The sequence below is a fragment of the Artemia sp. Qi Xiang Cuo genome, chromosome 8 (assembly GCF_049724085.1).
Source record: "Artemia sp. Qi Xiang Cuo chromosome 8, ASM4972408v1, whole genome shotgun sequence".
Lineage (NCBI taxonomy): Eukaryota > Metazoa > Arthropoda > Branchiopoda > Anostraca > Artemiidae > Artemia > Artemia sp. Qi Xiang Cuo.
Window position 1 is genome coordinate 19,911,212 of NC_142801.1, and position 14,441 is coordinate 19,925,652.

Consider the following 14,441-nt stretch of genomic DNA (forward strand, 5'->3'; position numbering starts at 1 on the left):
GTTATCATGAAGTTGTTGCTAGGACAACTTAAAATTTATTCAACGAAATATCTTATTGTTTACATGATTTTTGTAATGTTTCCAGAGTTCCTTCTTTACTATATATAGGGCATGAAAGTTTTAACTTTTCCACTTTTTCACATAACGTTGGGCACAAATTTACCATTAAGACATTGCCTAGATATAAACCTGATTACAAACAGGAAAAACCAACGGCTTTTTCTTCTTTGAAAGAGTAAGATACAAACCTCAAAGAATCAAATAGCTAGCAAAGTCCAATGTATGCAATGGTTGGTTATTAGAATGATCATTTTTTAATGTAATTACATAATCCCTATTTTTAATGAGCTATATCAATCCTTTATATAATGCTTCTAATATCTTAATTTTTATTTACTATGTATCATGGTTTGCTCTTTACTAGGTCTGAGCTATATCAGATGAAAGTTACATAGTTCTCTTTTATAATGAACCATATCGATCCTTGATGTATATCAAATCATTTTTGACTATTAAAAAGGTCACTACCCCTTTCAATTTTCAATCGAATGACCCGTCTTCGAAGTTTCTGCGATAACTCGTTTGATGCGAAGTGCCCTGGTCTAAATCAACAAAAAAAATAATAAAATAAAAATTACATTGCTCCCACATCGCTCTTTACTTAGGCTGCGCTATTGCTCTGCCTATGGTATTATTTTAACTTTTAGTTACTATGTGCCATGGTTCGTTCTCTACTCGGTTTCAGATATATCCGATGAAACGTATATAGTCCCCATTTACGTGCTTGTCTTTTACCAGGCTGCTGCTAACGCAGCAGTCACGATTAATGTTTCAGTTACTATGGACAGAGTTTGTTCTTTATTATAACAACATAACAATCCAATTCTTTTGATGTATTTCCATAATTTGATGTAATTCCATAAATGCTCATTCAGATACTTTTATTCATCGAACACACGTATATATTTAATATTTTTTGATTTAATATTAATTATTAACAAAAAACTTAGCTGAAACGCATACCATCCAAATGCCACAACATAGTATGGAGAAAGGATAACCAAACAAATCCATAAAAAAAAAAAATGTCATTAACGTCAGAAGGGGATTAAACAACATTACACAACCACAACATCATGTACCCTGCTACCACTAACCTGATACTCAACATTCAACTCTCTCTTTAACACACCTCAATAAAAATTAAACCAAGTTCAATGATTTAATGCTATTTTAATCTATCAACTGTGCATCCTATTAAATTAATCATTAAAATCCTATTTAGAAAACAATCCATTCTTCAAAGGCCGTTTAAATTCCTTTAAATAACTACTTTTAATATTCTCATTGAATGAGTACCATAGGTTAGTCTGTCTAGAAACAAGAGAAAACCCTGACCTAGACCTAACAAAATTATTAATATCAATTTGGTTCATTGATCCTGTGCCATGGGAATGAACCTCATTAACTTGTGTGAACACACTTAAAAAGAAGCGGACTTACCTCCGACGCTATTATACATAAACACACTAATATGCAAATCACGGAGTGCAGCCGCTGGAAGTATTTTCAACCTAACATAGGCCTCAGGACATGATTCGGAAGGGTTTAAAATAGTAATTATTCTAATAACAATATTTTGCAAAACTCGGACCGGACGAAGGAATAAGGAAAAAGTTTCCAGCCACATTGAACTGCAATAGAAAATATAGGGGCAGATTAAACTAATCCTTTGGGAAGTAATGTATTAAGTTTTTGAATTACATTAACATTTCTAGCTAATATATTTGAAACTTTCTCAATATAACCTTTAAATGAGAGGGATTCATCCACAATAATGCCAATGTATTGAACACTTGAAGTCCTCCATATTGCAAGGCCCTCAGCTTCAACTGAAGGTATTCACGGATAACCATTACAAGACCGTCCAAAAACTATAATATTGGACTTATAGCAGTCTTGTTGAACCTCATCCAGATAGATATCTTCTGAATAATGTGAGACAATGCAGCAACCGACAATTTTGTCGTTTTTTTTTACGCACAATTAGAGCTGTGTCATCAGCAAACATCAGGAAAGAAACATTAATCACTATGTGTTTATTATTATCATTAATATTTTAAATTCTCGTCACAAACAAAAAGTCTTATTTTGATGGCAAGAGGACCTTTGGGAATATTTTTGGGGGAGGGGTATATCCCTTTTTCAGTGTGGGATAACAAATATTTACGGGAGCAGAGGTTTATGATGTATCTCGGAATGCATCAAAAGTTTTCCGGCAATATAGACGGTTCACTCATTCTCAGAGTGACTATTAACAATGATTAGAAAGTTTATTTCAAAACAAATTATTTAAGGATAGATTTTTAAAATATATAATATTTACAGGATGAATAATAGTAGAGATCCTATCTTTTAAGGAATTCATGTTGCTCTTAACCAAAGAAATTATTTGAAATTAGTTGATTAGCTCTCTCTCTTTTAGGAAAGCTGTATCGGAAGCCCTGACATATGTAAACAACTATAATAGGAATAATGACAGATTGAAGATGATGCCCTGGAATTTTGGCTTCCTCTGCTCACATATACTCTGCCGTGCCTCTGGTTTGATGGTAAAAGAAAAAATTTGAAAATTCTAGGCATTTTTCCCCACTTTTATTCGTTAGTAACAAGTTAGTGCTTGGAAATACATCAACATGAAACCTTTAAAGGTCAAATTTTTTGAAAATGTAATTGTTATAACCAAAAACAAAGCAAAATGAGTATTTTTGCCTTTTTTTCTAATTTTGTTTCGAATCGCAAGTTTACGAACTAAAAAAATTGCTTACTTACCTGTAAAAATAGTAGCCAGGCTTGGAAAAACTTTACCGCTAACCTTTTTTTAGTGCTGTTCAGCATAATCTTTATTGTTGTCTATACTATACGTACACTAATACACTATTACAGCATAGTTTGCTATTTTTTCTTATATAAATAATTCTAAAACGAAATCATTGATCATGACTGTTTTCAACTAATTTTGAGACCAAAAAGACTGACTTCATAATTCACTTTTAGCTTTTATTATTCCATGTTTTGTAATTCATTTATAACTCCCCAGAATAAATTACTTTTAGACTATATTCCAGTAAACGTGAAAAGCAGACCTAGATTTCATATCTGTAATAAAAGTTGATACAATGGCCAAATCTATTTAACTTAACAAACATATGTAGCATTTTAAGTTTATGAAAGTTCAGCTAAGACTGACTAAATTGGTTATTTTTTTATGTCTTTGAAATACTACTCGCCGTTATAAGTTACCAATTGAACGGCAGCTAGCTTCCTCCCCCCCCCCCCACCACGCTCCTTTTTCCCTCAAAGTCATCTGATCAACATTTTGATATAACCAGTTTGTTCAGCAAACCTAAAAAGTATATATATATATATATATATATATATATATATATATATATATATATATATATATATATATATATATATATATATATATATATATATATATATATATATATATATATATATATATATATATATATATATATATATATATATATATATATATATATATATATATATATATATATATATATTATATGTGCACATCAATCTGGGATTATTGTCAGTATTACATTCTCTCTGGGATTTTTGTTTCTCTGAATTCTATTTATTTTTGTAATGGAAATTCAGTGAGGTTTTAATGTTTTTTCCTTCCCTGGTCATGAACATTCTTTGTTTTATAAAGCTGGGTTGACTTAAGCCTTTGAGGATTTAAACCGGATATTCAATAGATAGTGCACACATCTGATATAAGGGTAGTCCTTGTTATTACAATCAAATTGAGGATAAAACTTTTTTCATTTATGGTGGCTCCATAAAAATAGAATCAAATTTCTTCTTTGATTTTTGTTCATATTGCAAAGAAGCATAAACAAAAAATCTTTTTATTGTACCCCGAGGCCTAACCAGTGGGTTGAATTTGGAAGACTGCTGCAAAATCCTTTTTATTTCGATCACATATACAGTTTTTTCGGCCCATATCTCTACTTTAGAAAGGTGGCGAGAGGGAGCTTTCCTTTAAAAAAAATTACTTCCTGTATGATTAAGTGCAAAAACTATGTTTTGTAAAAATGTTTTTCTTTGATAGAACTTAGTTTCTTTTTTTAGATAAGCAGGACTTTTGATTTTTTTTTTTCTGTATACAGTCATCCAAGAAGCGGTTTTTAAATTTAACATGCAGTTTTAATCATAGACGTTTGTTCTTCAGGTCGACGCTTGCACCTACTACCAGAATCAGGAAAGATATCTCCATAATAGGCTGAAAATGACATTCGTTTTGAAAACGTTGGGAATTTTTTTAGTCACATTTTCAACTCCAGAGGATGCTCACAAGGTGTTGGAAGATCACACTTTACGGCGAAGAGGAAACGGAATATTGATGACCAAAAACCCAGGAACATCTGAGTATTCATCCCTGCTGAAGCCTAAGGATTGGAAAGTCAAATTTGCGCCTCCTGCAGGAGACATATATTGGTATTTAACACTTACTCTTTGGTATAAATGTGCTGATTAATTGGCATATTTTTGCTCGACTCAGAACATTGGAGTTTTGTTTGTTGCTTTTACTTATAAATTAATTTAAAAAACCTTTTTCCACAAAACAAGTTTTTCAAAGAAAAGTAAAGAGCTCCACTAAACCAAGAATGAACGAAAATAGTCAAATAATCTTCCAAGCGTAAAACTACCGCGAATCACTTTCAATAAATAAATGAACCTCCAAACGAACAGAAATTACAATAAGTAGCCGAGTCAAACTCAAAACAAGCAAAACTTGTAAGTGTATATTATTTGATATGTTTTCTATTTGGTCAAATCAATAAGTATGTCAACTTAGCAAGAAAACAAAAATAAATTTCTTACACTGAATTGTTAGAAAAAAAGTTCATAATAATTACATTCATTTTAAAAAGAAACAATGGCTATCTGGAAAGCCTAATGCCTACAAAATTAGTATTATTAATAGTTATTTATAGTGAAAGAAAGATGAAGGTAAAAGAGAATAGTCAGACGAAAATAATAAAATGCGACTTTTTTCTTGAATTTATAGTTCTTCCTGAAATCAAAGGCCGCAGTTATTCTTACTTGCGTTGTTTTAACGACCCCTCGAGATGGACTTATCGATAAAATCGAAAAACTGTAATAAAGTTATTTATGGAAAATACCTTCCCGGTAAATACCTCCTGCGAAAAATACCTTCCCGGTAAATACCCCCGCCCCCCGTGGAAAATTAGGCTCTCCAAATTCAAGAGTTTTATTTGAGTTATTTTTTTCTCCATTGGGGGAAAAGTATTTCCGTAGGGTAAAGTATTTGGACAGTTTGAAGTCAGAAAACAATTCTAACTTCATAATATGCAGAATAATTTTACCCAAAACAGTTTGCGTGCAGAACCGCTATACTTGCCCCCCCCTCCCCCCTAATGTGCAGATATATAGTCCAAATTTGTCTCTTAAGTAACGAAGAAACTAACAAAGAGACCGGTTTGTTCTCGAGTTTTAAGCATCGTAAACTTGAATGAGTGGCGTATAACACACAAGTACCGGAATTTTTTAATAAGAGAGAGCCGCATTTTTCGATGTTATTTAAAAACAATCAGAAATTAAATTAAGAAAAACAAGTTTTTTCAGCTTAAAGTAAGGAGCAAGATCAATAATTAAAACGAACGAAAATTATTACGTATATGAGAGGAGTTTCCCCTTCCACAAGACCTTGCTCTTTACGCTAAAGTTTTGACTTTTTTTGTAATTTTTTAAGAACGAATCCTGTAACATAATGGCCGTTTAATTAGAATAATGAGCTTTTTTTAAAATTCTAAAAAAAACAAAACTTTAGAGTAAAGAGCGAAGTCTTGAGGAGGAGGCAACCCCTTTCATATACGTAATAATTTCTATTCGTTTTAAGTTTTGATGTTCCTCCTTACTTTTAGTTGAAAGAACTTGCCTTTTTTTATTTAATTTCTGATCGTCTGATCGTTTTTGTTTATTTCTGAAAACGCGTAGAACTGTCGCATTTTTCATTAGGGTCTTAAGTCATCGTATAATTTTTACTCTTATTTTTTAATTGTTATTATTTCTATTATTAATAATTATCATGAATAGCATTTTCGTTTTTACTCTTATTGTTTGTTTACTACAATTGTTCTTCTTACGATTTATTTATTCTTCTTATGATTTTTTTATCTTATAAACTTTTTATTTTACGAATTATTACTTATAAACTTTCCTTTTAGTGAGAATCTTACAATAAAGGGAAAAGCATGGTTTCTTCGTTGGATAGTCATTCACATTAGTTTACTGTTGTTTTTGGTCTTCTTCAGTACCCCATCTGTAATCATTAACAAACTGGATTTTGTCCTTCTTCCTCTCAAAGAAGAAATGGGAAAGAAATGGGGGCTATTACCTGAGTTTTTGAATTCTATTCTTCTGCTGAGTACAGCTGCCTTACTGCCTGTTCTTATATCATCATCCGACAAATTTTTGTCGTACTGGACCCGTTCAAATGCCAACACATCAGTGATGATCAAAACCTTCATTTTCCTGCTTTTTATGGTGTTGTTCCTACCCTCTCTTGGGCTAGTCAGGTAACATTTTTTTACCCAGTTTTGTTTTTTTTTTTTTTTTTTTTTTTTTTTTTTTTTTTTGTAGCTAAATCCAAGTGCATAATCGAACTGATCCTATTTGTGAGTTAGTAGTTGTTTTAAAATATGCTTTGAATGCAATCGTTGACATAACCCTTGGCATTTTGAACAAAAATTGGGAAATTTTGGCCTGAAAAATATTTAGCCAGATGTCAAACATTTAGGGATCTATTTAGATTCTATTTAGGGATTTTAACGGTTATATAAATACTTGTATATTTGCAGCTTATTTGCATATACATTTGTAGTTTTTTCGTCTTGCCAACAATCAGATTATTCGTAGTCTTAATTATCCTTATTCAAAGTGATAGCCAGATCTTGATGGTTCTTGTTTAGCATTTAAAACATATATTAATAATATAAGATAATATACTCAAGAAAATTGATGGGCCCTCGCTTTCTCTCCACATGTGCCCAAAGAACCTCCATAGAGAAAAGTAAATTATGGGCTAGTAAAGTCAATTTAGTAAGTTAGTAATGTCAGTTTAGTCGGATATTTTAGTTTCAAAATAAGAAAGGAGCGAATCAAACCTCACTATCCATTCTCAAAGCTTACAAATATCTTTAAAAACAGGTTTAAAAATTGTACATTTACATTAGGTCAAGCAGTAGAGAGGAAAGTATTTTCAGTGCATATTTTAAAATTGAAAACTGAATTTAATTTGAGCTCTGACAAAGACCTAAATTCTACCAAGTGGAAAGAACAAAGCGATGTTGCTGTTTCAATCCTACATGGTTGAAAGAAAAATTTTTAGGAAGTTTTGATGATAGAAATTCATAAAATAAAACTTCCTTGAAAATATTTCTAATAAAAATGTAGTGGATCAATTTTACCAGTAAATAAACAGCATGCTTTTATTTATTTTAAGCCAAATTTTGCCGAATTTTTCAGCGACGATATTTTTTTGGTATTTTTTTATTCCCCAGTTCTAAAATTCAGTGGCCAAATTGGAACTTAACTCTAGGCATAAACCAGGTTTAGGCTCTGTTTTATAAAATTGGTTCATAGTTTCCTTTTTTAACTGATATGGAAACTGTTGAATGAAAAGAGAGAGAGAAAAAAAATGCAAGTCTAGAAATCGGACTCTTTCAATACTTTACAAAATTCTATAAATTGTATCTAAATCGTTCAGAGGCTAATTTTAATAAGTTTGCAATGTAATTCCATGATAATAAATAATACACGTGTTCTCACTCTACAATGGAAGGTATAGCAGAAACTCGTCGTAACAAAGCAAAATACTGACCTAATAAAATTTCTGTCAGTTTTAGTAGTTTTCAAAATGGTGAGAGCATTTGAACGTGGAGAATAGATAAGGTCAGTGGTGTGACTCCGGGCGTGTGGACCTCACCAGGTAGTGCTTCCCAGGTAACACGAGGAGACGAGAACAAAAAGAGCGGAGCTTTCAGCGGTCACTTTCAAAGTATGTGGAGGGTCACGATCACGGAAGATCAAGCTCTGATTTGTGAAAATATCGAAACAACAGTTGGAAACGTTGTGGCAGAGCGTAGTCTGGAATCAGAAGTGGAAATTGTTGGCACCAAAATTGAATTTGCTACTGTGGAATCCAGAAGCTCTCCCGACCAAGCTTTGATGCCAGCAAAAAATATCCTCTGAAAAATTAAAATCACCTACTAATCCCAATGTAGCTCCAGAGCTTGAGGTAGAAGGAAGTCAAATATAGTCGAATCTTGAGGACATGAAAAGGACTTGGACATTGGCGATATATTGAATAGTTGAAGAGATTTCCAAGTTATGTTTGGACAGTTGTGTGTTTTTGACATCACCCCTGTGACAATGAAAAACAAAATACTTTCTTTAGCAGTACTAAAAAAAGCTGTCAAAATGAAAAAAACATCTTCACTAGGTAATACAGGCCTACTTAAATTTGGTATTTGGTATGTTAAATTTGGGTACTTAAATTTGGTTTGTTATCTGCGTAATTCAACAAAGATAATCAGGCCCGTGGTAAACAAGCTCAATTTTTTAAGCGTCATAGACGCAATGAATGAAAAGAAAGGGTTGTCCAGGGCTTTACCACTCAAATATCTTTCAATTACACAGTGTCGATTGCCCTTTCAAATGCAGCTTATGTTTTTTTATATAACATATGTTTTTGAATTGGTTTTTAATTTAATTGGTTAAGCATAAGAATCGTGTATTTCTGGCAAAAAAGCACGAAGATTGGTGGAAATATAAATTAAAGCATGGGGAATCTATTGGTGAGGGGAAACACGTCGAGCAGGTGTTCTAACGCACCTTTACGAGTGTCTGAAGTTGTGGTCTGACGAGACATAGAGGCATTACTGAAATGCAGCAGACAATTTGGACATCTCCTATTCCTAGATACCATTGCCGAAACGCAGGTATCAGAAGCAGCACAGCCTATCCATGAAATATTTCACCGTGTCAAAAAAGAACGATTATCCTAGTCCATAATGGCCCGTCTTTGGCTTCAGTATCTGGACCTGCTTGGAATCTTGAGTAAGAGCCTGAGAGCTGAACGAAGTTTGAATTCTCTCCAAACATGGATCATCGAAAGTAAGAAGGAATTTTTGAGAAACCCCAAAAATAAACAATGCTTCATCGACGCACTAACTGACAGGCTGGCGAACCAAGTATGTCTTATTCTACATGCTCAGGATGATGACGTTGTCTTAATTGTACAAACTGCAGTCAGTTCTGCTGAAACTTAGTTGATCACTTTGATTGGGAATGATACCGACCTTTTAATCCTTGTGCCGCACCATGTCAAGCTTGATGCATGTGACATCTTTATGCAGAGACGCACATAAAAATAACCGACGAGTGTATGACATAAAAAGGATCAAGAACAAACTAGAAACCGAAGCAGTAGAAAATCTACTCGTTTGCCACGCAATGTCTAGCTGCGATGCAACATCTAGACTTAACTGCGTAGGGAAACCAGCATTGTTTTTCTTGTCACTTAATGATGGTATTTTTAATAAAGTTTGTAAAGTCTTCATGACACCAGGATCCAACCACCAGGAGATCACCTAAGCTGGAGAGAAAAATTCACTCCGCATATACAAAGGGAAAAGTTATGAGGAGACCCTGAAGGATGTCTGGGAGCGATTATTTACTATGTGGGTTGCAAGTTCAAATTCTTTCGTTCAGGCAGAGAGGCTTCCACCAACTTTGGCTGACGCAAAGCACCACTTTTGCAGATGCTATATGCGAATAGTGAATTGGCAAGACACGTCCAATTCGCTAAAGCCGGAAGAGTGGAGTTGGTGCCTCTCTTCATCCCGGAATAATTATCTTCCCATTAGGACAAATGCGTCAACAGCACCAGAAAATCTTATGAAGATGGTGCGGTGCCAGTGCTTCAGCGGGTGCAAGTCTCTCAGGTGCGGCTGCTGTCAGAATGGTTTACCGTTCAGCTTTGTCTGTGGGGAGTGTAAAGGGGCTTTATTTGCTAACGCTGCAGCAAGACAGAATGGAAACGATAACAAAGACAAGTAGGAAGAAGAATTAGCTTTAGGATTATAAATTGGAATCTATTTTGCTTTTAGTTTGACCTATATTTCGATATTTATTAATTCAGTATTTTTTCTTGTATTAATATTGAGACTTTTTAATTTGTGTGGTGATTGTGTTTGCCATGAAAAGCTCTGACGAAACGCCTGAACTTGTATATTCTCCGGTTCTGAATTTTATTCAAAGCAATTTTCTAAGCGGAATTGAGGAGGATATTATCAAAAGACATGGTATGGAGTTTTTCGACGTGAATATAGTCAAAGAAGCTAAAAGTTTAGTGTGGCAAAAAGTGCACCTGAATCGGATTGCCGAGTACATAAGGGGCAGAGTACATAATGCACTTTCTAATCATTTTAGTGACATTATTTCTCTGTTAAGATCTCTTGACAGTAGCGATACTTTTGTACCTATGTTTGTGATAAAGCGACCTACAGAGGTGCCATGTCTCCCTGCAAATGAGTTGCAACAAGTGGTTGTTGAAATATCAGGGAAACTTGACAATTATCAGTTGAATTTTCCTCAACTTCCCAAACCTACCCCAGCAATTGACACTCACACGACAGTTATCGTCTCTAAAGTGCCTTCATGTCTGTCTGATCCGATTAAACGCAAATCTGCCTCCGATCAAATAGCTGGGCATGAATTAGTTTGTAGTGTGAAACCTGTTAATGACAGATGGTATGTCAATATTAATAAATCTGCAACTGAAGATTTTTGTACATCAGTTCAGAACTTTATTACCGGAGCAACTATTAAAGTACGATCCAAGCGCTTTTTGGGATTCTCAGAGGTTTCCCAGTTGATGTTGATCTTTCTGTTATCAATAGACTGCAAGGTATAATAAGTGCAAATTGACTGGGTCAGACTACGTCAGTCAAGCTTGAATTTGAAGACTCCTTCACTCAGTCCGCTTATTTCAAAGAAGGAATTAAAGTTGGATATTAATTTTTTCGAATTCACGAATTTAAGGAATACCTAAATGCTGCTTCAAATGCCGATCATACGGTCACTTTCAAAGTGCTTGCACCAGCAATGTCCCGAAATGTGTGAGATGTGCTTGGCCACATCTTTCTACTAAGGATAGTCTTTGTAGCGCTGTTCCCAATTGTGCTAACTGTGGTAAAAATCATGCTTCTTATATCCCTGTATCTAAGGGACTAATGTCGCGCTTCCATGTTTTGCAATGACTTTGGAGTTTTCAATAATATCGTTTTAATATCAATGGTACAAAGGATAAGGACTTCGTTATTGATGAGCTATACAATGATTTTGATTTGGTCGGTTTACAGGAGCATCTTCTTACAGACTTTAGCATTAACGTTTTACGTCGAAGCCTTCATCATGATGTGTTTTTTACTGCTGCCACAGCCACAAGAGGCCGCCCATCCGGTGGACTAGCTTGTTTTTCTAAGCGCAATCCGAATTTGGTTTCGCCGGTGATTTTTTACTCGGATGAGTATTTTTTGGCTGTTCGTATTGGCACTATAGTTTTCATTAATTCTTATCTGCCTTATGATGACCGTTCTTTCAGATCGATGGCTAGGTATGCTAAAGCTTGTAACACGTTGAAGTTTTTAGTGGAAAAAATTATTTCTATTTCTCTAGACTATATGATCATTGGTGGCCTCAATACGGATATAAATAACTCATCAGTGAGAAGTGATTCGTTGTTAGATTACCTTCTATCTTATCATCAGCAACCCATCAGCAACCCTTTTCAGTACACCACCCCTCCTATGACACATCTCAGGAGCCTCTTAGACCTCCTCCCTCCTCCCCACCTATCCATTTTCATCAACAACCAGCCCCGTTGTTGGAGGTGGAATTATGACACTCGTGCACGAATATTTTAAACCTCAGCTTTTAAATAAACATTTTCTTGAATATATTGATGAAATTATTTGGGTCAAACCCCAACCTAAGCGACTCCATAGTCCGCTCTCTGCCATAGCATTGTCCGTTTTCTATTATTCACCTGGTCAGCCAGCTGCAGCAAGAAAAGCTTTTTGGGAGAAGCTGCAGGAATCGACAGACCACCTCCAGAGAACTCACCCATATTTTGGAGTAGTAATGCTAGGAGATACTAACAAACTTGATAGCAAATTGCTGGCCAGGTGACTTAACCTTAAAACTCTAGTCGATTTCCCAACAACTAAGGGGAATACTTCTCTGGATGTAATCCTGACAAATCTTTTGGAATATTACCAGAATCCAAGTAAACTAGCACCACTTGTAGAAGTTATCATTATATGTTACAGTGGAACCCCTTGGAAAAAGTAAAAATTAAATATTCAGTAACCGAAGTTACTTCAAGGCCGATCACTGACCATGGTCTGCTGCAATTCGGTGACTGGATAACGGGAGAAAACTGGGTCGCGGTCTCTTCAGCTAAAGACTTGGATTCCCAAGTAGAAGAATTCCATAATAAGGTAAATTCAAAATTTCTCGATTGCTTTCCCGAGCGTAAGACTAAATTCTGTTCTAGTGATAAACCATACGTAAATTCAAAAATAAAGCAACTGATAAAACATAAATTGCACCTAATACGAAAAGGTCAAGTGAACCAAGCAAAACAGTTGGCAAACCAAATAAAATGGAAAATCAAAAAGGCACAAGCAAATTACTATGAAAATGAAGTTGACCATCTTTTGGAGTCCAAACCGTCGCAGTTTTTCAGTAAAGTAAAAAGTCTGATTGGCAAAAGTTCTCAACCAGTTGACTTCATGAAGGAGGAGCCACTAGAGAAAACCGCGAATGATTTAAATGCCCATTTTGCTTCAATTGTGCAGTCTTACCCCTCTCTTCCACCCGAGGATCCTCCAGTAAGTTTAACTACTCCTTCAGATTATAATTTAATTGCTGATATTTCATCGGCAATTATAATCCGTAAACTCTCTTCTTTAAAAAGAATTTCCTTTGCCCCTTTTGACATTCCAGTTGCTCTCTTTATAGCATTTGCTAAAGAATTATCATTTCCCCTTCAGATAATTTTCAATAATATAACAAAAACAGGATATTTTCCAAAGAAATGGTTTATTACTCCCATTCCAAAGAAAGGAGCAGTTAATGATTTCTCTGGTGTCCGGCCGATCACAGTTACGTCAGTTTTTAGCAGAATATACGAAAGATTTGTTGCCGCATGGCTGAAAAAATATCTTCTGAAAGTAACTGATCGAAAGCAATTTGGTAACATCCCTAAGTGTTCGACAGTTCATTACCTCGTTAATTTAATTGATTTTATTTTAAAACACCTGGATGAACCTGGAAAATGGATAAATTTAATTGCAATTGATTTCAGAAAAGCATTTGACCTTGTTGATCACAAAATCCTTTTACAAAAAATGGCGGAAAAAATATACCCAGCTTTATTATTAAAATCATCCAGAGCTTCTTAACAAATAGAGAGCAAACTGTGAAGTATAAAGACCAATTTTCCACTTCTCTACCAGTTTTTTGTGGAATTCCACAAGGAACTGTGATCGGGGCGCTGGGCTTCCTCCTCATGATAAATGAAATTACTGCTGAGCTGGAGGACAGATGGAAATACGTTGACGACTTTTTCTTAACGGAAATCGTATCTAAGGATTCGAAGAGCAATGCTGCTGGTTTCATCGACCAAGTTACCTCAGAGGTGGCTGAACTAAACATGGTCGTGAATAAAGACAAATGCTCGGTCACGACATTTTCTTTTCTTCAGAATACTCAACTATCTTTCGAACCTCCTATCGCTTCCGAGCTAATAAGTCAAAAAATAGGTTTTATTTATGTGGTGATTTCATCTGATCTCTCATGGTATGAGAATACAATGACAATTGTAAAAAAAGCTAACGGCACAATCCAAATGCTAAAAACACTGTAAAAATTTGGAGTTCCTAAGAATAGGCTGAAACTAAAATTTTACACTTTCATCCGCCCCTTAGTTGAATATGCTTGTCTGGTTTGGCACTTTCCCTTACCCAGGATGAAACTGATAAAATAGAACGAGTTCAGAAGAGATCACTGCAAATCATTTATGGTGGTTCCCCTCTACCTTACTCGTTTTACCTCAAGGAATTTAAACTTGAATCCCTTTCTTCCCGCCGAGGAAAATTATGCCAAAGATTTGACTCCTCCCTCCTTCAACATCCCATCTACCGATCATTCCTTCCCCCACCTTTTGTCCCTATAAGAACTCGTTCCTCCCTGGAAGTGGCTGAGAAGCCTCCGAAACTAACCACAGTCCACTGTAACACAATGCACTACAG

The 14,441-nt window shown here is 34.8% G+C and overlaps 1 protein-coding gene across 1 annotated transcript in view; it reads left to right on the plus strand.

The window, feature by feature from the left end:
• The window catches only part of LOC148949223 (mechanosensitive cation channel TMEM63A-like), a 53,762-nt gene that overhangs the window by 12,667 nt on the left and 26,654 nt on the right, over positions 1-14,441 (plus strand). The window contains exons 6-8 of the mRNA XM_089092653.1: positions 2,486-2,612; positions 4,268-4,533; positions 6,288-6,638. Coding sequence (XP_088948779.1) covers positions 2,486-2,612; positions 4,268-4,533; positions 6,288-6,638 — 744 coding nt within the window. The remainder of the gene's footprint in view (positions 1-2,485; positions 2,613-4,267; positions 4,534-6,287; positions 6,639-14,441) is intronic.